This window comes from Neopsephotus bourkii, unplaced genomic scaffold (genome assembly GCF_033783945.1).
Source record: "Neopsephotus bourkii isolate Nb327-2 ecotype Australia unplaced genomic scaffold, CSIRO-AGI_Nbou_v1 NB_1707, whole genome shotgun sequence".
In the NCBI taxonomy this organism is placed as follows: domain Eukaryota; kingdom Metazoa; phylum Chordata; class Aves; order Psittaciformes; family Psittacidae; genus Neopsephotus; species Neopsephotus bourkii.
In genome coordinates, this window is record NW_026902181.1 from 3,328,680 (window position 1) to 3,354,524 (window position 25,845).

Below are 25,845 nucleotides of genomic sequence, written 5' to 3' on the forward strand. Positions count from 1 at the left end.
AGGCTAATTTCAGTGGGACAGCAGGAGGGAAGTCTCAGTGGTGGTAAGGGTGAGTGCCATGTTTGAAGACAGCAGTCAAAATACAGGTTGAGGGCCAAATACTGAAGTGACATAAGAAGATCTTTGTTTTTGGAGCTGTGTCTGGTAGATTAAGTCTGAATTTCTTCCTTAAGGCACTCACAGAAGGAGAAAGCAGTAAATGGTGATGGTGTAGCATTTACTTCTGTGGGCCCTCTGTAGCTGGAGGTGAGCGTAAGCTGTGTCAAAGAGAGGGTAATGCGTGTCCTGGTCACTAATGGGTGACAGAGGATGCCAGGCTGGCCTGGTTTCATCTCCCTATGTAGGAGTCATCACTCTCTGACTCCCCCCCCCCCCAGCTAATAACACAAGTAAAAGTGTGGAAGGGTTTGGAAACATCTCAAAAGAAGTTTGGAAATCACTGGGGCTGGTTTGTTTCTCCTGAAGGAGTGTAGCTGTTGCATGGTCCTTGGGATAGGGGCAGCCAAAAGCTTCTGCCTCTGACTGAGGGGAACTGCTGGTGTGAAGGGGAGTTGTCCTGACCTCTCTGCCATTGCTTCTGTTGACCCTGCTAAAGTGGGTTTAGTCCTAAAGAAAAAATCTTCAGTTAATTATTTCCCCACTCAGGTCGCCTTTCTCATAGACATTTTACCATTTTAAGTCAGAACAATCACATTGAGGTTTGGGGTGGGTAGGTGGGCGGGGGGGGGGTGGGTGAGGGGTATTGTTTTGTGGTTTTTTTCTCTTTTGTTTAGTGTAGCAAACAGAAGGGGAAACTACAATCTAATTTTCTGTGATCCTGGATGCAGGTCAGTTGTTCATGTCGAAAACGTTATATGAAAACAGGTTACTTGGTAATTTTGGAAATGCTCCAGCTTGCTGCTTAGTAGGACTGCATTTGGCAGAGCCTGATTGTTCACACTCTTTTTTCTAATATTAGCATTAATTCCCTTATAGCAGTATAATAAAGTTGCTTATTTCTCAGTCCTTTTAAATGTGGGAGCCTGTCTGTAAGCACAGCAGACAGCTTATCAGCTCAGCAGCCACTGCTGCTTGCCAGCATCGTATGTTTGGTAAATGCTTGCAAGTCAGCCTTCAGAGTTTACGGTCCTTGGCTTGTGTTTCTTCCTCTCTGTGTTTCACTGCACTGTTTAAATGAAGAGTATTAAAAACCCTGCTAGATTTAGAGAGAAGAGAGAATCTGTGAATACACAAGCCCTGCTTCCTCCCACAGACAGCGCATCTCCCAGCCAGCAAGAGCTGGAGCCAGCTGAGGTGTGAGGGGGCTCTGTATTTTGGGAGGCTCTGCACGCATACCTCTAATACTGGTTCTGTGGGTGCAGAGTGAGCCCAAATTTAATTTATGACTTTGTTAGAGAAATAGAGAGGGAGTAAAATAACCTCCAAACCAGCACTTTTAATAGCTTAGGGTGTTGTGTTTTGTTTGGCGTTTTTTTCTCCTTTCAAATGCTTTTGGTTTATTATATCTGACACCAGTCAAGGCGAGAGGAGGCTCTTTAACCTTAATGCAAATAAAACAGTAGTGCTTTAGAAAAAAAAAAAAATCACTGTGTACCTCTAGGCTGCTGGTTCTGACAGAGCACAGGATTTAAAAATAAAATTACTCATTAGTTGTGTTTTTTTCTTAATTTCAGCTCTCTCAATCAATTTGAAGCCTGATTTTTGCTTAGGAGGAGTAAAAAATTACCTATAGCAACAAATCCATCTGTCTGTCATGCTGTTTATCTGTCTATCTATCTATCCCCTAAAGACCTTAAAATGTTGTTTTTTATTTCTATACTGCTGCTGAAAATCAATTGTGACATTTTCTGTTTAGGCTGCTAAAGGTTTTGGCAGATAGAACATGGATTTTGTCTTTTGATGATGAATTTAATTCAGCACTTACCGAAAAGTCCTCAAGTGTTTAAACGTGTGGTGATAGGCAACTAAAACTCCTGCTGTGCTAAACTCCACCAGGTCTCTTCAGCAGTTCTGCTATTCAAAAAGAATTGGGACTTTTTTCATCTGTTTTTAATAAACGTGAGGCTTGCATGCTATTTATGTCAGAACTGAAGCCAACTCTGTGTTGCAGTTTGACATGTAGAGTCTTACTTTTTAGCTTTTGCTCCTAAAGACACCTATTGAACTTACAATGTTGTTATCCATTAAAAAAGGTGGGGGTCTTGCACATCATCTTATCTGAACTGTGATGTTGAAATGTGTACATGAAAGGGAAACAAAAGCTGGTCTGCAAAAATGCTGGTCATGTGAGAGGGTACACACCTGCACTTGCTTGGTGGCCAAGGTAGATAACAGCATTTGGGAGCAATTGCCTTTGGCTGGGTCTGTCTTGCTGTTGATAAAGCTGGGGAGAGTCTGATGGAGTCTCCTTTGAATATTGCAAAATGAGAGGAGGACAGAGCCGCGTTAAGTCGGTCAGGCATCAGCATCAGGCTGGTATCTCCTGCATCATCTTGGAGAAATTGTTTAAGTGATGTCTACAGGGAAGGGTTTGGTGATCCCAACCTCCCAAGCCTGTGCCCTGAGCTTCCTGGGAGCTGTAACACACCGTAGGCGTGATTTTGTTTCTGCATTAAATACTCTCAGCTGTTCATAGGGCCCGTGGAGGTATCGCAGGGATCAGTGTATGGCAGATGAGGAAAGGCTGTTCCAACACGATTTTGCTAAACATGCTTGTTGTGCCTCCAGGAGGACTGATGGGCCAGGAGTCCAGGGTGCAACCAGAGGGACAGCACTCTCTCAGTGACTTCCATGTATTTCTTTTGTCAAGAGATGAGAGAAATCTGCTCCAGGGCTCTCTGCATGGTGCTGCCAGTTGGTAAAAATGCTGCATCGCTCGTATGCTGTTTCTGGAGTGTATTTTTTCACTTTTGTCTTGTGAGATGAATGGGGAATTCAAATGTTCAGACTGCTTGTATGGACATCAGAATTAAGTGGGAAGATATAGAGGCAGTAAGTTCAGCATGGGATGGATCAACTTTTGCCAATGTTAGCAACTGTTTTTAACACTGTGTGTTTGTGATAGATGCATGTGTTTTGTGTATGAGTTTTCTGTGTTTTTCTTGTTCATCTTTTAAGATTTTCAAATAAGTATTAACACTCAGAAGACCAGAGGTAACAAGAACCCTAGAAGAGCTTCAGCTGTAATATTCCCATTGAGGCCAGGCAAAACATAAGACTTCTGAACGAATACATTCTTTTCTAAAAGAAAGACTGAAAATTCATATCAAAGGGTCATAAATCACTACCAAATTAATTTCCAAATGTAAGTCTCTCATGCATTTGTTTAAATTTGATTCAGTTCCTTTAAGACAGTTTACTCTGAAAAGCTTTTTACATAAAAACATGCACAGTGAAAAGTGTTTACATTACAATATGGCACATTGTATTAAAAAAATACTTTCTACATCTATTTATTTGCTGTGACATTTTACTAACTAACTGAGCAAAGTAACACAGGGATCTGTGGTGTCATGCTAAAACCCCAAGTGTTAGGTTGCCAAGTATTGATGTTCTCACAACACTTTGTAGACAAAAAAAACTAAGGCAAACTGGAATGATGCTGTGGTGCTGATAAAGGAAATGCTGTGTATGGAGATTTAAACAGCTGAAAGGCAGACATGTATTACAAGTGAGTCTGTGCCGACTGTTGTCCCATGGGGCCAAACACTTCTTAGGCATTTGCTGCATATTTTCACCAAGTACAGAATGTAGGAAATCTAAACTTAATGCATTCAAGACTAATGTTTCTTTAAAAAAGGGAGTGTCACTGTTTTTTTTAATTAGTTTTTTCCATTAACTGATGCTTCGAAAATGCCTTTACAGAGCAAAATGAGCATGGTGATGAAAAAGAACATAAGCAAACTTGCTTGTTAGACTCAGTGAAAGCTAAGTTGATCATCGATACAAATCTGCATTATTTTTCTAGCGTGGCATTCGGTAACAACTTTCCTTGGTGTGCTTTTGTTTCAGTTGACATTTGCTTGAATGGCTTAGTGAGTTGGCAAATTTTGTGCTACTGGTCTTTGAAGTTGTGTCTTCAGCCCAAACAGCCTTCTGTTTGTGTACAGCGGGGAGCCCCTTTACTTTGGAGAGGGATGCATGCAGCACAAAGCCTAGAAAGGGTCCATACATACCAAATCTCACAATGCTTCTTAGCACTTAGCTTTAAGTAGCTCAGGTCTTGCAGGAATATTGTTTTTTTTTTTCTGTGACTTTTTAATACAAAGAGTTAAAGTTCAAAATCTAAAAAAAACATGTTAAACTAAAATGACAGGATTTTATTGATCTTCAAACATAGGTTAGTATTTAGAAGGATTTAAACTACAGTGGGAATGTACTCTCTTCTCTGATACAATTATTATTTCATGACAGGGTTCAAGTGCAAGGTCTCCTAGATACAGAGGAAGAAGTAGGGATTTACTTGAGATGGGTAGTGTTTTTTTCATGTTTTACTCCTTCTTACTAGAATTGTATTAAAATCTGTTGTATGCTAAAAATTGCCTGCAGAAATTCACAGAATACAGTGACAAAATATGAATAATAGGGTGGAAAGGAGGAACTTTATATAAATAAGGCAGTATATAAGTATCTATTGTAGTATTTGCATGTTTCACGGTCAGTTGAACTCTTCTTACCATTCAAAGCCCATATCTTAATAATTGTGGTAGGAATGTAGCTTGCACAGCATGTGTATTACTCCTCAGATGGCCTATTTCATCTGTAGCCATACATGTGCAAGGGAACAGCACAGTGCTGAAAGGCAACTGCAACTGTTAGAGCTTTTTATTATTGCTGTGTACACAAAGTTGAGGTTGTGGATGAGCAGTTTTCAGGTGGAGCCTTGTAGCTGCAGTAATTTTCTTTTTGATGCATCTTCTGTAGCTACAGTGAAGAGGATGAAAGGACATTGTTCAGCTGTAGGAATCACTTTCCTGGCTTTTACACTGACCTTTCTCAGATGCTGCATTTTCGATGGCCAAAGACCTAAGCACTGGGGGCCACAATTTCTTGGAAGGGACAGGTAAAAAAACTGAGATGGAGTAAAGGATTTTTAAGTATATCTTGTCACATCATTTTTGCTGTGATTTGCTTTGACAAGAGAGGACTAACGCCCGTTTATAGAAGTTTAGGCCATCTGAATGTGTAAGATTGGGGTCCACCTTCCATCCATCCAGGTGAAGACTTGGTGAAGAGGAGGCATCAGGAGCCATCTTCCCAGCTGAACTCAGCTGCTTCTTGCTGTCCCTCAGATCTGCCGACTAACCTGCTTTCGCAAGTGCCCTTTAACAAACTTCAGAAACTCCAGCAATTTCAGAAGGTAACAGTCAGCAAAGGTTTCTTTGCTAACCTGTTTTGCTCCTTATTTTGACTGAGCCAAATTAGGGGCTGGTGGCCCAAGCAGAGCTGTCCCATTCACCAGCCCTGTGCAGCTGACTGCAAGCAGCATGGGCTTCACATGGAGAGTTTTTCAAATAGATCCAGTTAAACCAGCTTGAGAGGCATCTCCTCTGCAGTTTGAATGAGGCTTCTGTTGGCTAACTTGTGTCTGCTAACACTAGTATTAAACTGTATTAAGGCAAACCACTATTAAATAAGTCTGTTTTACATGTAGGATCCCCTAGAATAGCTAGCCTAGCTTAGTTACAGACATGTAATGTGGAGCTTGCACAAGACATCGGAGAAGATGGTGCTGTCTGCTCCCCATATCAGAATTAGTGTCCTGCTTTTCTGGAAGGAGTTGCACATATTGTACACAGGTTTTAAACCAGCAATTAATTTTGGTTTTCTTCCTAACATTTCCACTTGGAATTTTCTTTCCATCAAAAATGTGGCTGAATTTTTACACTCATCTATTTACATGTACCAAATGCATTGTGGAGGAGATAGGCTTTTTATAACATGAAGTGCTTCTGCCACCCAGTTCAGTGATTCAGTGGTACGTAACAGTATGTGCAAGCAAGCGCCTGTAGTGTGTAGCAGTGCATCTTTTAAACTTGTGTTGTATTTGATGGTAAATAGCCATTTTCCAAATGATTTGTACTGGTTTTGCACTGTGTTAATCCATGCTTACGCACAAGTAGAGATTGCCATGCAAGCAGCTTCCAAGGTTGGAATTAAAAGGTACAGTTTACTTTCTTATGTCAGTAGAGTTTAAATCCAAAGGTGTGAGAGAGCTTTATGAACTTGCAGTTTTACAGGAACTTTGACTTGGAGAGATATTCTTCCAGTAGAGGATCCTGTTGGATTTTGGGGATGGGATGTGGGATCAACTTCATTTTAACTTTGAAAAAGACTGTACCAGATGAATGTTCACAATATGATGACATCTGGCTGATTAATGCACTGGATCCAGTCTGATCTTGTATGTTTCTGAAATGGTGCAGTTTCATCCCTCTACCATGTTCTCTGTTCCCTTTGGTACAGCATCTCCTGGTGAGGTGAGGACAGGTATCGACAGCATACTTGTAAGCAGGAGGGAAGACGGATGCAGGCACACAGGGCATCACAACATCAGTGGCAGCAAAGCTTGGCATACCAGCAAGGTATGGCACAGCTGCGGAGGAAGACCTGACAGACCGGTCCTACAGGCTTCATTAAGGAGCCCAGTTTACACAAGACAGAAAGTACTCGGATGGTTACACAATGACATGCCAGCCCGACTTCAGCCATCAGCAGACCATCACTGTGGTTGTTAGCTAAGCATTTCCATAATGTGTGTCTCTACAAGTTATAATTATAACCAAGCCTGCCCCTAGCTAATTACAACCTTGCTTAGAAGTATAGTTTATGTAAAGCTCTTAAAACTTTGCATGGGGAAGATATACATCCACAGGCATAATAAGAATGACGCCTTATTCTCAAAATTAAATTTATAGGCTTTGGTGTCTGTTTCTTCCTCCCTTTACAGTTTTGCAAAGGCTTTTCTGTTGCATCCTCATCCAGAGCTTTTGCCAGAAATACTGCCCAGTTTTCACCAACATCAAGCTAATGATTTTTGAGTTTCTTTCTGAGTGTTTTGTTCTCATTTCTGAGAGACTAAACCAGATGTTAAGATGTCTTTGTGACTTGTGTTTTGAGAACACTGATAAATAATACTTAGATCTCTCACAAAAAGAGGATAAGTCTTGAAAGCAATGAAGCTTTTTGTTGAACACATCGCTACAAGTTCTACAAAAGTAGTGATCCATGTTTGGAGACTTGCTGTGTATTTGCTTAGATGGTGCTGTACCTGTATATCTTCAGCTTGGAATAAAATGATACTAGCAGCATAACCTCACACCCTGAAGCAGCAGTACAGGCAAGCCTTGGTGATGAGACAGCTTGTGAATGTGACACACTTTTGCACGTTGGGCAAGAGTGGCTGTGGTCAAACATGGCATTACCTGCACCCAGGTGGTTGTTGCAGCACCACATTCCATGCACTGTGCCAGCCAAGGCCACTCTCTGGGATGGCTTTGGGTAACTGTATGACAAAGGCAAGACCAGTACTGACATGGTTGCCACTGCCTTTTGGAGGTGTTCTCTTTGGATTTTCTTATTTACTTGTTATCTTCCATTCCCTGCTTCCAAGTGCTGCTCTTTCAGGAATGAATGGTGTCTTGAAAGGGAACACAGTGGAGCCTGCAGTGCTTGTGCATTTGGCTTTTGACACCTTTAGTACAAGGGGATACTCACATAGCCTCCATCACTACTGCTGTTTGGCAATAAAAAACTGGGGTGTCTAGCCCTCATGTATGGTTAAGGAAAGAGAAATCATTAGATAACTCCTGCAGCTGATGAATTTCTTCTCCTTGCTTCTGTCTAGCCATTTCTGAGTTTGGTATTTAGCTGGATTATTCAGGTCAGATCAGATTTAGGTCAGTTGTGATGGATTTTTTCCAAATCCAGTTCCCTTGATTCCTACTGTAAACGCTTACCAGATGACACAATGTGAAGCTGGAACAGACTAGAGCTGTGTGATGACCGAATAAAATCTCAGTGGGAACCACTTCCATGTTCCTCAGATCAGTTTCTCATGTCGTAAATTCTGTATCCAAAATTGTATCAAATACTTTTCTGACAAGAGTGAGGTTTTTTTCCTAACGGACAAATCCCAGCACAGCTATTTTTAAGAAGCCTCTCTCTTGTATTTGCACTCACATGCCTTTTACTCAGACCTACACTGAAGAACAAATAGAAGTAAAAACTTCCCAGTGTCCTCACCAGTGCTTTTTGACCCACCCTGTTTGGTCTCATCTGACATCCTCCACTGGATTTCTTCGGTATTTTTTTCTTGGGAAGAGTTGCTGTAATGTTAACCACCATTAAAGACTTCTCCCCAAAGGAATAATCTGGGTTTATTTAGTTATATGCTTTTCTTTGCAGACTTTTTCACTGCTTTGTTCTGCTTGATCCTCTCCTGTCCATGAGGGATGGGGAGGAGTGATCTGAATGCCATCCTCATGCTAAGTGCCATGCTATATGGTGACACCATAAGGAATTCCACCTCAGCATGAGGAAGAAGTGCTTTACATTGAGGGTTGCAGAGCACTGGAACAGGATGCCCAGGAGGGTCATGGAGTCTCCCTCTCTGGAGACTAGATGATCTCCAGAGGTCCCTTCCAGCCCTAACAGTTCTGTGGTTCTATGAAAGAGAGATGCTGAGGTAGCAAGTGCCTGGGCAGTCCTTTGGCTTGGGAGGAGGAGGCCAGTCTGTTCCTTGAACACAAATCCAGGCACAGGAAAAGCTGCTTGAGTTGGTGTTTTCTAGTTTTAGGTTTAGAGCTGTGTTCTTACACTGTTAGTTCGTAATTAGAAAAAGCCCCGAACTTCTTACTAGACCTTCTCCTGTTACAGCCTCCATTCATTTCCTGATAGGGTAAAGGGGAGCCTTGACACCAGACTTCCCTGTGTCCTGGCTTACGTGTTGCTACGTATCAATCTCTTCTGCAGGAAATCAGACAGATGAGACCTGTGCTTTCAGTTTTAATAAGTCCTGGTGTACATGGTGCACAGGAGAGAGCCAGTTCTACCACAGTGGTCTCCTTGCTGGCTGCAAAAGCCACATTAAATCATTATTCTACCATTCAGCTGCTTGATTAGATGTTCTGTGCATACCTCAAAATATGTGATGTTTTAAAGCTAGATTTGCTATTTAAATAAGAGGTTTGCCTTAATTGGCTGTTACAAATTACAAGCAAGAAGGAATGATTTATTGCTTATAATTAGAAATGAGTTACGAAGGGGAATGTTGGTAATCATAAAATAAAGCTTGGAATACATTGATTTCCAGATGGCTGGCAGTGAAATTGCTCTTTAATGTATCATAGACCAGACACAAGGAAAAAAAAAAATGTCATCCATATTTATTACTTGATGGATTACTTGTGTGAATCTGTAGTTTCCTGAATTTTGGAATATTAGTTTGCCTGCATAATCAGATGAGGGAAACTTAATTCACACAGTGGTGTGTGCTATCAGAGGTGGTGGAAGAGGTGAGTTGCAGTTTTGCCTAGCATTATTTTTGTCCTTGTAATGTCAGCGGGGAAGATCTAACGATAAATCTGGCATCACCTTTGGGTATAACAATCTCAGTGGATTGTTCTCAGAGACTGCAGGTTACTGAGATGGTTTTCTTTTCATCTTTTTCCTCATTAGCTGTTTTTATGAGGTTGAGATTGATCAAAACACCTGTCTAAAAGCAAATGTCTGTAATCCTCCTTGCTTGAGTCTAGAAAAATGTATTTGCATCAGAAACAGATGGCGGTGCTACTGCTGAGAACTTTTCAATAGCAGAATCCTTCTATTGAGATGATAGTGTGTTCGTTTCTGTTACTATAGTTCCAAGCATGATTTAGAAATTATTTAATTTGCCTTATCTGCTAATAATGGTGCTTTCTGCCATAACAGATGCATTCTGCGCTGTTACCATTTGAAAGACTGCCTACAAGATAGTTAGACATATTTGGATTGTCACCACATGAGTTGTCTCACACCCGTGTTTTAAAAGTGACACTGCCATTAGACTTGCTTAACTGAGACCATCATGATTACTCATTTACCTTCATTAAAATGCTTCATAGCTTCCTTATTTTAAGTAGCTTTTCCCAGCAAGGTGCAGATTTACCTTGCTGCCATTATTTCATCTGGAAAAATTTTCATAGTGAAAGGAATAGCATATTTTCAGCTAATATTTTCCTGACCTGTGGAGAGATGATCTCATCAGTATCTTTATTGACAAACCCAGGAAGAAGGTGTGTCAACCAGAAATATTAGATAAGTCAGCCTTTCTTGTCCTGGAGCAATTGTAATTTCCCATGGTCTGCAGCAATTTCCTTTAGAAGCAGATATGTGCAGAGATTGTTTTGGAGCTGCTGCAGTAGCATCATTTCATTTGGTCCCAATAACGTGGCCTCAGATTTCATTCTTTTAATTTTTGCTGTTAAAAATCTTTTGGTTTAGGCCGTGGAAAGAACAGTAAGTTGCTATTTTATAGAATCTGATTGAAGAGTGAAGGCTGCAGCTATGCAGAGAAATACTGCCTGCTCTCAGTCTGGATATTGAAGACTGCTGTCATGGCCTCTGGCCCTCTCTGAAATAGGTGTTTAGTTCACGTTATGATAACAAAGTTCATGCTTTTCAAAAGCATATCAGTGACTGATGTAGATGCTGATAAATATCTCCTTTAGTGAATGATGGAGATTCTTACTTTTTTGCCAGTTTATTCCTGTAGTTTTTGTAGTTTCTTAAGCCTGGGCATTTGCTAGAAGAGGCCAATCTCATTAGCACTGAAGATGTACTTGGTGCTGTGTTGTCTGATGCTGCATTGATGAAAGCAAAACTCCTCTGATCCAGCATGAAAGAGGACTGAGTGGGAATCAGAAGTGGGAACAATTTCTCATTTCACTATAGTTTTTGTTGTCATTTCAGCTTTGCGTTTCTTCTGCTTGAAACGGCTCTTTTTGTGGCATCGCTTGCTCAGAAACGGGCAGTAAATGCTGGCTGTGTTGGTGAAGTTTACACTGCCATGTTGGAGCAGAGTTAGAAGTAGGTGGCTCAAGCACTGCTTAATGCATCTGAGTCTTGCTGGCCAGGTGTCTAGTAGTGTCTAGGAGGGTTCGGACCCTGCCTGCTGCTCCATCAGTCACATTTGTGCAGCTGGCAGCAGTGGGGTTAGCCAGCTCCAGGAGACCTCTCTGTGTGCGAGCTGAGCCCATTGCAATGTGGACAGGCCCTTCATCTGGTCTCTTTTGCCATTGGTTGGGGTCTCTGTGGCCTTGTCACTGAGGAATGTGATTCAGGGAAAAAAGGTGTGATTTGGGGTTTCAAGATGTGAGCATCAAAGATGTGTTGTTTTGCTTTGCAGCTTGAAGTTGTCTGTGGTTGTACCTGGACTTCTTCTGGTGTGCTACAGTGTACTCTTACACCCTAGCCCCTGTCTTCAAGACATCATGCAGCCATTCATTGGTGTCACAACCAGCCATGGTCTTGGCCATGAGCCTCAGTTTCCTGGGGAGGGAATGGCTCTTGTGAGCACCCAGCTCTCAGCCAGAAGCAGGTGTAGAGGGCAGTGGGATCCCCAAAGAGCTCTGGGGTCACAGTCATGACTGCAATCTCTGTTTTGCTCTGTGGAAAAGAGATCAGTGGTCTGACTCCAGGAGGGTCACCCCTTTGTCCTGACTTTGTGGCAGAAATGTGGGTCGGTATCTCCTGATGTTGTTGTGTTTCTAACAAGAGCATTAAATCCTTGCAGGGAGGTAATTCCCAGCTTTCCGGTAAGGATAACATTGACAGTACCTAATTAAAGGGTACTTTTAGCCTGGATAAACATTTATATTTATTTCCTTCTTACGCAGATGTCTGGTAAACTGACCTCCTGAGGCAAAACCATCTGGCCTCAGGTGGGAGGAGGATCTCAGCCAGCCTGGAGAACCTGACTGGGCTCTGCTCACTCATTTCTCAATAGCTTTTTCTGTCACAGAAGTGACATACATATGAAAGGCCTGTGGTATGAATGTTCAGGTTTTATGGGCAGTTGTCTAGATGACCTGCATAATTACACTGCTGGCTTGTGGCTGTAGGCTCCGTTGTATCTCTGCTTTGCATCACGTATTCTGGGATCATCCATGTATAAAATTAGTATGGGCAGTAAGCAGCAGTAAGATGTTCCCTACTTGGATGGATTAAATTAAAATTCAGTAAGAAACAGAGCTTTGAGTGAGTTTCAAAACTACTTGCAGGATTGCACTGAAGAGATTGTTATGGTATTGTAAACCTTTTTGGTGGGTGAACAGCCTGATGCAAGTGAGATGGTTTTGTTACCTCACAGTGCTCTTTCTATTTTATGTACTATGCTATGTAATCTTCTGTTATTAAATAATAAGCAAAATAAAAACAGTTGTTTGTCACAGCAAGCATGTTTTTCAGAGAATTTGCTGGCTTTGAAAGTTTAGTCTGTGTGATCTCCTGCCCTGTCAGGTGCTATTATATTACATCTTCTTTTAAATTGTTAAGCCGGAAGACAAACCTAGACGTTACCATGCACATCTCAGCTGAGAGCGGAGCGAATTCAGCAGGGAGCAGCCTCCGATGCCATGTACAATGCCATTAGTTTTTGTCATGAACATGTCAAGATTATCTGTTACGTGTGTTGGCTGACATGAGCATTTGTAGAGCTGCATAATTTTTGAAGTAGTTTGAAATGTGGATATAACACTTGGGGCTGTGTGAAATCTTTTCTTTCTGCTTTTACGGATCATATTGCTGTTCAGAATGTTGCTTGTTCTGTTACTGCCTCGTGTGAGGTATTGTATTAATTTGCAAAGTTAATGTGCAAATGAAAGTGCCCCAAACTAGAAATCATCATAGTGAACAACTGCTGAAACACTTGGGAAGACCAGTTGCAACATTGCATTTTCAATAGAGACTGTTGGTACTTTAGCATATATGGGATCATATTTTAATGCAGGATGTTATTGTTATTTATGGAACTTGGCAACCCTGAGTTAAAACTGGACTGTGATGGACAGGATTTTTCACTTACGGTGTGCGCGTGCTCATTGGTACCTTCGTAGCCTTTTACAGATGAGGTTTTCATGCACATTGAAAGTTGGACAAGATACTTCAGTTACTTGTTTTTTTCAAGGTGCTTTCTTGATCATTAATACTCAGGCCTATCCCAGCCTCAAAAGCAGTCATGTTCTTCCGTGAGGACACTTATTTCTACCCTCTGTGGTGCAGCCAGACAGCAGAAGGAGCCCATATCTGTAACCATGGCAGCCAGTAATTTATTGCTCCATATGGCTGGTGTGGTAGCAGCTGCTTTGGTTTAAGGGTCAGGGCATCAGGGCATTTAAGAAGCAAAACAAAACCCCACTGTTTTGTACATAATAATGGGATTCTCCATAGGTGTAAGGAGAGCTAAGGATGAGAATTTAACTTGTCTTTTTATACATTTATAACTTTTCGGATATTTTAATCAAAGACATTATTTCAGAGGGAGGTAAGTTTTTGTGTATCCTTAAGATGGTTTTACCTTTTATTCCAGTTTTCATTGCTACCTTTTGTAGGTAGGACATAGTACCGAGGCACAGCGAGCTGAGACGTTGCAGGTGACCCCTTTGGATCTACCATGCAGCAGATGCTGAACAGCCAGAGAAGGAGGAGAATCCAACTCGCTGCTTCAGGATGCATTTGATACTATGCTGAGAGAGAAATTGTATTGCCCAAATCAAATGGCAGCACTGTATTTCTAGTGGTGAAGTTGTGTGTTTTGTGAGTAATTATCATGGAACAGAAATACAGCTTTAGTTTCAGTTTGGCTGTGAGAGTCAGTTGCTGCTGAAAAATTGTATAAAAAAGCTCTTGGATTTAACACTAAAGTGTGCAAATAGGCTTTTCATAAGCATGAATCTTTTTATTTTCAATAGGGGACCATTTTAATTAAAACAAAACTGGAATGTTTACTCTTTGCTTCCTATAGCTGTGATTGTTTTCTTCACTCTGTGAGCACATGTATAATTTGCTCTAAAAGAAATGTCAGCAGTTTCTGATTACCTTGTGAGTCTTACTCAACAGCTTGATTTTAATTGGGGGGAGGAAGGATTTCAGGGTGCTCCAGGGAGGTCTGATGTCTTTGGTAGTAGGAGGAAATAGGTGCTATCTTTGGTACAGTGTTAATTGCAATAATCACTACTACTGGTTTAAAATAAAAGTCCTTCATTACTTACCCCTGGTAGGGTGGTTTTTTTTTCAGTCATGTCAATGAAATACAACCTGTTTGGTAATTAGCATCCCTCAGCTACATAACCTTTTGACATTGCTACATCTGAATGCTTGTAAGCATCCGAACAGGGTGACTTTTGGAAAACAGTGATTGACTATAGATAGGATGGCTCAAATTTTAGGAAATTTTTATAAGGAAGTATTTTGCATTATGAGGGTGGTGAAACACTGGAACAGGTTGCCCAGAGAGGTGGCAGATGTCCTTTTCCTGGAAACATTCAAGATCAGGTTGGACAGGGCTGTGAGCAACCTGATCGAGTTGAATATGTCCCTGCTTATTGCAGCAGGGTTGGAATTAGATGACCTTTAAAGGTTCCTTCCACCCAAACCGTTTTGTGATTCTGTGAAAACTCTACAATTCGGGTTAAACAAAGAGGCCAGGCACATAGGGAGCACCGTGTCCATGCCCTCAGATGCATTCTGTCTAAGCTCAGAATTCCACCAGGATTTGTAAGTAAGAGATAGTTTATGTGGGTCAAGAGTATTTCTTTCTTTAAATTTTTTATAATTATGAAATATGACAAGAAGTATCTGTAGTGGAATAATGTGGTCTGTATCATTCAGTGGTACAGCTCGTGAAGCCTTCCTGTGGATTCTTTTTGTTTAGATCTACTGTAAGGAGGCATCTTGGACTACTTTGTTTGCTGAAATGCCTTTTGGGTCTTGCAAAGCATTTCAGAGATGACCAGTTTTTTTAAGTTTTTTGGAGCTTAGACAATATCCTGTGTTTTAATACTGTCTTCTCCATCAGAGATAATGATGTGAGTCTCCCCTGCTTATTCTTTGGGGTTTTGTTTCCTCCTGCTGATTATTTAAAGTAGATAGGAAGGAAGACAACCAGTAACTGTGTGAACAGGGAGGAATGACTAATAGAAAAATGAGAGGAAAGATACTGTTTATCATAAAAGACTCTACCTCTGGAGACATAAATTGGTATTCATTAAGTTGTTTGCCTAGACTTAGTTAAAAGGCATACTTGAAAAGCTGTCTGAGCTGTGTTTCAGTAGAAAGCAAGTCATTCTCTTCATGACTAGATACATCTAGATGAAAAGACCAGAAAGCAGCACTAAATGATGGATTGAGAGCAGCCTTCATGACAGTAAGGAGACAACAGGTTATGAAATGTTTTTCAGAAAGAATGATATTTAACACTTAGCTGTAAAGTAATACTGATCTGTCTTTCCTCCCTGTATATGCAGGTCTTTTTCATATGCAACATTTTTCAAAGTGTTTATGTTGAGGTTTTATCATTTCTCATTCAAAGGATGCAGGGTGCCCTTGGTTTTGATGGTGATTTCTGTAGCTGGAAGTATAATTTTGCCTGTGATTATTTTGATACCCAGCATGTATAATCTTATTGGGTATCCTGTCTATATCATCAATCACAGGGAAGCAGTTGCAGAGTGGTGCCAGGCATTTCAGAATGTAGCTTGGTTTTACCAGGGCTGTGTTCTTCCAAAAAAATCAGTTGTCTTTTGACTTTTGTAACGTTACATCTATTTCAGAGACCTTCAGGATGGGCTCAGGCTGCGGTTTGAGATGAGATCTTGCTACTGTGCTTGTTGACTAGCATCTTTTCTTATTATCTGGAACTGGGGCAGATGCTTACAAGGGAATGTGTGTATTAATTATTGTGGAATCTGTGGCTGCCCACACTTATATCTTTAAAAAAGTAATTGCACAACATAAAACTGGCAAAGTGCTTTCACTGTCTGGAGGATAAATACTCTCTCAAACTCTTGTGCATGGTATAACTTTTCTGATATTCACCATTTTATATTCCCTTGTTTGCAGATTAAGACCCTTGATTTCAACACAGCTTGCTAAAAAGGCTGCCACTGAAGAGGTAAGTAGAGTCCAGCACTTCTAATATAGCAGTTTGAGTCTGGAAATTCCCACAACCTGGCTCTGGTTATGTGCTACATAAGGGCTAAAGAAGTGAGTCTTGCTTCTCTGATCAGACTGGGAGCTAGTCACTGCAAACACTGCAAGCTAAGGTTGCCTGTTTTCTAACCAAGATATGCCCTTTCTTACCCATCAGTAATATTAGCACAGCCTCATAATACCTGGTTAGACAGCGCAAAAACCTCCCTGCAAGCATCTAAAAAGGCATATATCGAACTGGTGAGTAGGAAAGGGCAGAGCTTGTGCCTGTTTCTCAGCACTTAGATGGTCCCCGCAGAGAAGGGGGGTGATGCAAAACATCGCTTCTGTTCAGCCAGCGACGGACCCAAGGAAGGGCTGGGCTTCTGTAGGAGGCCAGGGAGGAAACACAAAGTGACAGCTTATAGTTATAGCATGGCTTACTCCTTGGCTGGTTTGTTTGTTTAGTTTGAAAATATAATAGTGCCATAGAAAAGTTAGAGCTAGTAACTGGCCACCACCAGAAACCCTCTATGGGTGGCTTTGTGCACTTGCATTTTCTCCTGAAGAGATCTTGATTGTTATCAGTCACTGTGATAACTGCTTTCTTTCACTATTATTTTCACACTGTACAGAGTAGACATAAGCATTTTGTGTATGATAGAATAACTGTCTACTCTGTATCTAAAATTCTGCTCCTAATAAACAAAGATATTTGTCCTACTTTTTCCCCATGAACATGTGACACTGACACCCTTTTGAAAGTGAACCAGTTACCTTGGGGAGTTTAATGTGCTTTGCCAGTGGTCCATCCACTCATAAATATATGTGCAAAACTCAAGTCCAGGATGTCTGGAAGTGAATTCAGGAAGTTCTATTTAAAGGCATTATTTGACTACCTTATTTTTAAAATTACTAAAACCCATTGATTTTCCGAAGCAGCCTGATATCCTGCCTGGGGAAATACATTTTCACTTCTTACGCTGTGCTCATTAGAAAACTCTACACATTTTCAGAAGTATAGCTGTCTGGAAGTGGACAGGATAATTAGAAGAAGGTCACATTTTAATTAGCATGGTGCGATTTTAAAAAATAATGACTCAATTGTAGCTCCTTTATATTCACCCACTTTTTCAGAGCAGATGGATACTTTTAAGCATATAAATTGATATATATTATGATGCTGATTCCTCTCAAACTGTTGCATCTATTTTTGTTTATACTGAAAACCTAGATAGATTCAATTTGATCACTCTAGAGGAAAAAGCAGTGGTAGGAAATATAAACTGGAGGGAAGTGCCTCTAAATAATATGATTAATTTGAGCATTAAAAATCATGAAAACCTGTCTTTGAGTGGTCTGAATATCTAAATACTTGATTTTCTATTGAAATTAATGGGTGTCTTTTGCCCTATTAATGAGCTATTGGAGCAAACCCTTAGGTGACTTTGAAAAACTCAGGCAGATTCTTTAGGTTGACTGTCATGGTATATGACACATTCAGGTACTGCTTTGATGTTTGAATAATTAGACTATCAACTTTCTGGTACAGGGATTTTCTCTTGTGGTGTACCTCTGAAGTGCCTGGAGTTACAGGGATTCTGGGAGTTACTGCATCCGATGTAAATACATTTATAAATAAATAAATAAAAATACATTAACGACACCAAATCAGAACTTACTGCTAATAGAACTGCAGAAGATGCAGCAGTACACAGTTCCATACTGTAATTTAAAGCCTAAAGTACTGTGGGGACCAGACAAGCTGGGGTTTCCTGGTCTCCTTCAGACCACTGATTCTGAGGAGCACCTCACCACTGTTCTTCCCAAGAAAGCAGTCCTGATCATTTCCTTCTTTCCTAGTAGAGGAGATGACTCTCAGTGCTGGTAACTGCTGAGTAGTGACAGTACTGTTAAGTATTCTCTTCTCAAAATTACGTGCATGACGTAACAGTGTTAATGGTTAATCTTCAGTGTTCTTCAAGTTGCCATTAATGGGGTGTCCTTTTGGGCCACAGGCTGTAGTGTAGAAACCCCAAATAGTCCAAGTACAGAACAGATGTGAAAAGTACACTGTTACAAAGCTGATGGAGATGAAGAATCACAGAATCATAGACTATCAGGTAGGAAGGGACCTCAAGGATGATCTGGTCCAGCTTTTCTTGAAAAAGCATGCCCTAGGCTAAATGTCCCAGCACTCTGTCCAGCTGAGTCTTGAAAGTGTCCAACACTGGGGAATCCACCCCTTCCCTGGGGAGATCATTGCAATGGCTGATTGTTCTCATTGTGAAAATTTTTCCTCTTGTGTTCAGCGGGAATCTTCCTGGGAGTCTTGTGCCCATTACGCCTCATCTTTTCTATATGACTCCTTCTAAAAAGGGAATCTCCATCTTATTTGTAGCCACCCTTTAAATACTGGAACTTGGTGATAAGGTCTCCCTTGAGCCTTTTTTTCTCAAGGCTGAACAAGCTTAGCTCCTTCATCCTTTCCTGACACGGCTTCCCAGTCCTTTGATCATCTTTGTGGTCCTTCTCTGTCTACAATTTCTTTTGTAAAGCAGGGACCAAAGCTCCTGTGGTAATTCTTCCCTGGATGAGAGAGGGAGATACAGCCCAAGAGTGAGCACACTGTGGAAGTGAGAACTTCAGAGAGACCAGAGCCTGTGCTGTACTGGGGCAGACTGTGTTGCTGCTTCATGCCCCATTCCCAGATCTGTCATTATTGAACCAGAGCGAATACTACTTTCTCCTAATTCACCTCTGATTTCTTGCAGTCTTGCCTCTTTTCACCCTCCCTGCTGTGTCCTGCCTAACCTTGGAACAGCTAACTGGGGAGGTACACATACTGAATGGGTTCCGTTAATGATCAGTTCCCAAGTTAGTCTTTGGAGATCATTATTCTGATGAATTTCATAGGTAATGTTACTGGTGCTGGTGTGTATTATCAACCTAGTGCTCTGCCATGATGTTAAGTGCTGTTTGCTCCATATCTCATTGTGACTTGAAATAAAACCAACCCAAGAGCTGTCAAAACCAATACATACTGGTTTTTTTTCTGATTTGAAGGGTACATTTTTGCTGTCATTAAAGTGTCAATAGTATTATTATTATGTAATAGGCCTGATGTGAGTCAAGCACAATGAGGAAAAGGTTGTAGGTTTTTACCCAGAGCTCTACTGAGGAGTCTTCATTCCCAGATTTCTCCTTACCTTGTGCTTGCAAGAGGATCCTACTTCTCCTGTCACCATCTCTGAATATTTCAGTTACCTGGCTATAAATTATGTGAAAACTGGATTTTTGTGCCTGACTTTCATTCAGGCAACATTTCTTTGAGCAAGTTGCATGTCTCCTAGAACAGCTAAGCCTCTAGCACTGTACATGGTCTTCCAGTTCTCCTGTCCTATCATTTGGAAGCTGCTGAAGTTTTATACAAATACTGAACAAAAGGAAAGGCTGCTCTACTGTCCCTTTCCCTTTTTTGCAGGTGACTTTTCCAAGTGCACAAGCAGAAGCCCCTGGCTTAGGAAAAGCAGCAGCTGTGCTAGTGGAGAGTGGCCCAGTAGCTTACAACCCTGATGAAGAGGTGGAAGAGGAAGAAGTAGAAGATGATGATGATCACTGCATGAGCGCCTTGCAGTTAATGGGAGGAAACGGTAAACTGCTGCCTAAATTATTATCTACTGATGCTGTGGGGTTTGTTGTTTCAGGGCTGAGGACAGACAGGTTTTTCCCTGCATGTCCCTGTTCTGTGGCATCTCATCCTGTGCAGAGCTATGGCCACATTTCCAGCATTGCCCATTCCTGTGGGAAAGCCTGGAGTCACCTTTGTCCAAAACCTGACCTTCTTAGAGACTGTTCCTGAGAAAACTTTGCTTCTTGACCTTTAGGCTAAGAGGATTTCTTAGAAGCAAACTGATGTTATACACATTTTTCTGAAGTAGGTTTATTAGCATGGATCTGAGGAATTACAGAATCAGTGACCCTTCCGTTAGCAGTGCTTGTGGCTCATTGCCTCCCAGGCCAAGCTGTCATGCTCCTGCCTCCTTCCTCAGCTAGGGCTGCAGCAACATCCAATAGTCCCTGAGCCCTGGGTACATGGCTGTCCAGCTCAAAACAGAATGAATGGGTCCAGTCCACTTCTGGGGAAAGTGTTAGGAGGAAGTAGTTCTTCACCAAGTACAGAAGTCACATTGACAGCATACGACATGCTGTATGGTACACAGATGTGTGCTAATTTCTTTGAGTTACCCAAAAAAGCCACTCATTTAATTTAGGTTTCTTTGGTGTCAGGAAAAGGCAGGGTTTTTTCCTAACCGGACACATCCACATTTATACTTTATTAAAAACTTCCCTATAGGAGCTTAAGCTTTGAAAATACACAAAAATATTTTTTTAAGTGAGAGCTGCCAATTACGGGTTGTGAAAAACAAGATGAGAGTAAGTTTCCTACTGAAATGTTATTTATTGCAAAAATCTTTCCAGTGCTATCAGTTCAGTGTTCATGGACAATATGTATACATTTCACAAAAGTGTCTGTTGCTTTTAAATTGATTTCTCCACTGGAAAATAATTGCTGAACTGTAGGAAAAACAGTTTGTTGCCTCCATTTATTATTAGAATAATGTTCCCAAGAAAAGGCACCCGTGTGGGGGAGGGTGGGTCCATGTTTATTAATAACCCCCCCACAAAAATAGAATAAAGGTCACTGAGCTTTTTTTTCTTTGTAAATGTTACTATCTTTAAACCATTCTGAGAACATTCCACTGCTCCCTGTCTGGTCTGGACAACAGCTGAAAAGTCAAGAGTTAAAAACCAATAAAAATGAAAAGGAAAGGAGTATTCCCAGCATTGAGACACACATGTGCAGAGCTATCGGGAAAACAAATAACTCCTTTCTAACTGCTTTCATCATAGATTTTAGACCCATCTGCCTGGAATAACTGCAGGATTTACAGACGGTGAACTTTACCCATTCTACCCAAATTATTACAAACTACATTTAATTCTGCTTCCGAGCATTTGCTTCCCTCTTTGGATGAAATGTTGGTTGCACCGTATTGAGTTTGGAATATAAAGGTTAACTTTAATGAATACTCGTATGTAATGGCTATCCACAGGTTAGACTGCACAACAGAAAATACCTGATTCACTGCCTTCAGAATCATAGCGCACAGAAGGGAAATTGGTGTGTTAGAAACACGCAGTCTTACCTTCTGATACACACATCACACAGTCTCCGCACTCAGCATTGTTGAAGAAAACAAAACTGGATAAAAAAAATCTAGGCAAAATTTTAAGCTGCTCCTCTAGAAGTAGATACTGGAGATCTGAGTCAGATGTGTTGGTCAGGATTTGTGGCACGGCTCCTTTGATGTTGATGGGAACTCTGAGCTGTCTCTGAACCCTTGTAGTTTCAGCTTATGAATTCATGAATAATGTAAACAAATCAGCTTTTTTCTTGGTGGCTGTGTCTAGTGAGGACCGTGCCTACTTGTATGCTGCTGCTTATCAGCCACCATGTTCCAAATTACTTGTGACAATCAGGCTTGATCAGCTTAACCTCCAAATTAAACCAAATATTTCATTTATCCATGTGTCAAGTATTCCTAAATGAGGCCCCAGTGACAAGTCAGAAGAGATATTTGCACATACATGCCTACAAATAACTTTATTTCATTGAGGGAAGTACATGCACGAACTTTTTATTTAGCCGTAAGAAAATACATGATTTTTTTTTAAATGTTTGATTAAGACAAAACTTACCATCTAGTTACAAAGTGGAAAAACAACCTGAAAGTAGCAATACTTCTGTTGTATCTAGCTGGCATATTGTATTTTTTATATCCCTTTGTCTTTGTGTATTTCAGATTATGGCTGTGATGTGGATGATGATGATGGCTATTAGTTCCATTTACTTCCAAAGGACATGGACTATGTCTTGTGCCCAGCAAATCTTCAGTCTCCAAACTGTATGAGTTTAATTAGGTTTCTTTATATGAAAGAAGCTTTCTATGGTCAGCAAATCTAATCGAACAATCCTTACTTTTGTAAGTGAATTTTAGGTTGCCATTGACTCTGGTCAGTTTACATTGACCCATAACCCAGCAACAGTGTTGTACTTGTTGGGTTTGTACTTGAATTTTTCTTGACGTTGGTGGATCATATTTTGAGAATGAAGTTAATGGGAATAATGTTTCCAGAGAACAAAAGAAAAGAGACAAAATAGACTGTGTATAAAGCATGTGTGGCTGAAAGCAACACATCTCTTATTTATGTGACTGTGCTTTTAGGCATGCTGTTGAAGGGAAGTGGATTGAAGACAGATAGGACAGGCAAAATGGAAAAGTGTGCCTGTTGATTATTTCAGTACCGTAGCATTAGTTGTTTCATAATGCTGCAACCGAAAGAAGGAAAACATTTCCAGCGTGTATTGTGAACATGACCCTGTTACTGTATACAAGCTTCCTTACCCAAGTCTATCAGAAAATGACAAGTTATATGTTTGCAATGCAGTATTGGTTTCTTTGAAATTAAGTAAATACTTCTTTGTACTAATCAATTAATAGATTTCTTAAAAGGACAACAATAGGAGACAATGTTGGCAGCGAAGAATCATTTTCCACTGTCCCATGTGGTTTATTTGGAGGGAGAAGACCTGTGTGAGGCAAGAAGTGTAGAGAGCAAGCAGGCAACAATGCTATGCTCACATGCCTTTGCTGGGCATTCCTAGGACCAGCCAGGTCTTCTTGTGGCTGGTATTGCTGCAGGAGAGTCACCCTAACCGTCTCTATGTAGCTATTCTTGTCCAGCTGAGTTGGAATGGTGGTCTGCTCCTGGAGCTGCCTGTCTCTAAAGCTGGCTGAAGGAAAGAGAAAGCTGATCTTTTTAATGAATAAGCTAGCATCTGCTTTGGCCAAATTTAATTTAATGTATTTAACTTTCTCTGAGTAAATTAAAGGTTGCCATGCAGCAATCTGACTTTCATGGCTCAAGTCCCACCCTTTAACAGTTGCTGCTCCCTTAGTAATGCAGTAATGGAGCAGTAATGCTCCAGCCCTGTGCTCCCCAAAATGGCAACATGCAGGTCTTTCTCTTTCAGATCCATCAGGTCTCCCAGTGCAGTTAGACTGGGGATCAGGGACGGAGCCCCTATTGCCAGATTCCACCCTTTTGTCTCTGACTTGCCTTTTCCTGGCACTGCTCAGTTCAAGGCTCTTGGCTCAGTGGGGGATGCACTGCAGTCTGGATCACACTCTTGATGACTGCAGCTGTGGTACCCAAAATGTTTCCATCTCTTTCCTTTGTCTAGTGACAGTCATAAAAACTTTAGCACTGCAGGCTGGTCTTACACCAGGAAAAGATGGGTATTTGTCTTACCAATGTGGTTTCTCTTAAGCTGTCTCTCCTGGTCAAGTCGTCTTTCCTACCCTTTTGAGGAGTGTTCGTCCCTAAAGCACCATCCATCCTCATGCTGCAGAGGGTGAATCATGGGAGGAAGAGAAGCTGCCTTAGGAAGCTCTGTAGCTATTATCAGCCAGAGTGATGATGCTGCTCATACCTGTGGTCATCACAAAGAGGGGGGAAGAGCCAAAAGGCCTTCCATACTTCTCCATCTCAATAGCATGAATAAGAGGAATCATGTAAGTAAAGCAAGAGTGAGTGCTCTTTTTAGGAGTGGGCTTGATATTATTTGGCTGGTAAATGTAGTTTTTTGGATAGGTTGTATCTGCTAGATATTTTTGAGCCCTGTATAGGAGTATTTCCAGAATAACTTCTTAAAAGCAGAATTCAGTAACACAAAAGATGTCATGAAGCTAATGGGAAGAAGAGCTTTTCTGAACCAGATTCCAGTTGTTTAGCTTGTGGCACTTCAGTGGAAAGAAGATATTCCATATAACTCTTGGAGGAAAAGCTGGTATTTTCACCAAAAGCCTATAGATTTTTTTCTGATACTTTATAAATACTGCACAAAAAAATAATATTGAGGGGATAAGCCTTTCTACCTCTCTTTTATCTACACCACAAATTAAAAATCATGCTATAAGCAGATTTTTAAAAGTAGTTTGTTTTATCAAAGTTCGTGCTCTGCAAGTCTTTGGAAGGGTTGAGTTTGAGCATTTGGGTTTGGATTATTCTGCCAATAGCATTACGACAAATACCCATAGTCTCAGTATATTCTCAAAGCTGGGTTTTATTCCAAGGTACACATTATTCTCTATGCAGGAAATAAACATGCATAAATAAACATGTGTATGACTCATGGAGGTCAAGTGCTTTTCTCAAATGCAAGATGTTGGCTCTTAAAGAAACCACCAAGATAAATTCTTTATTGCTGAGGGTCTTTCTTCCAGTCTTCCATGTAGAGTTTCGTTGGTTTGTTCCCCCTAAAGGATACTAACCCTGCTGCCGGTGTGGTGATGTTATGTTTGGGAGCCCAGAGTCCACCCAAATAGCTACTGCTAGAAGATTATAATTGCAGTAGCACGCTGTGTTTCTGAGAACATTGTTTCTTGCACTGGAAGTAGAGGATTGCAGGTTTTGAATGGTCTCATCTGATTTGATTAGGAGCAGCTATCATATGGTCTGCTAGAAGCCACTTGAAGAGCAGAAAAAAAAAGACCTACAATTCCATAGCATCTCATTATTGCTGGCATGGTTTCTGTACAGGAGTTCTAAAGGAAAAGCCATGGTAATCAGACAGGCAGACTTCACTCCGAGTGTTGTAAAGCTTCTTAAGTGATAGTGGTTATGTACATTTTTAATTTATTGGTGACTTACCAGGATTTTTATAATGTTCATTCCTTCTTGATTTAACTAAGCTCAGGAAATGTAAACAGATTAGGACACGCTAGTTTCTGTTTTTATAGCTAGTCATTAAAATGTAGAAAGATTAACACTGCATTAACTCTGTTTACTACTGTTGAGGTATCTGGACAATTTTGTTGCATGTAAGTAAGCCTAAATTCACTTGGAGTAATTTGGACCCTGCTTTTCTCAGGATTCTGATTATAATGAAGAGAGCTTATAAGGCTTCAACATCTGTTGTTCCTAGATCTTTGTATTTGAACTCACACAAGCTATATATCATTGGGTTTGTTGCATAAAGCATGTCCGTTGCTGCAAGCCACTTTGTTTTTGACAGGCAAAGCCCTCCAGCAGGTGCATTCAGCTTGTCTGCCATGCAGCCTTTTCACATTTTTGCATGGTGGGAGTCAAAAAAAATGACAAAAATAAGAAAAATAATGGGATTCTTCAGTGTGGCGAGTGCATTTTCAGTGTCTTAATCATCTATGACATTTCCTTAAAATCACTGTGTTCGGTACAGCAACTTTTAAATGTTGCCAGACAGCCTTGTCTTGAGGATTAAACATGTTTGTTGAAAAAGTTCTTGCCATCCTGATGGCTTGTTCGTATTCTTCGGATTGCATTGAAACTCCAGCCACAGATGTGTAGAATTTGCCTAATAAATGTTCTGTTTCTTAATTTTATGTTGCATTCTTGCATTTGGTTTGAGTAGTGCCAAGGAAGTTAAACCCGTTTGATGTAAGCATATGTATAGTCCTTACACAACCACAATATGAGCCATGTTAAGCTTTTTTACACTAATATATTTGCTGTAAGTAAAAAAATAAACCCTTGCAGAATCCATCTTTTATGATGCTCTCCTTCTAATTTCTG

General features: G+C 40.7%; 1 protein-coding gene across 2 annotated transcripts in view; it reads left to right on the top strand.

Moving 5' to 3' along the window:
- Positions 1-25,822, top strand: part of BRF1 (BRF1 RNA polymerase III transcription initiation factor subunit) — a 175,041-nt gene extending 149,219 nt beyond the window's left edge. For both annotated transcript variants that reach the window (XM_061376200.1, XM_061376201.1), the window contains 3 exons: positions 16,099-16,150; positions 19,652-19,820; positions 22,035-25,822. In XM_061376200.1, coding sequence (XP_061232184.1) covers positions 16,099-16,150; positions 19,652-19,820; positions 22,035-22,072 — 259 coding nt within the window. In that variant the 3' untranslated portion in view covers positions 22,073-25,822. The remainder of the gene's footprint in view (positions 1-16,098; positions 16,151-19,651; positions 19,821-22,034) is intronic.
- The last annotated feature ends 23 nt before the right edge of the window (positions 25,823-25,845 follow it).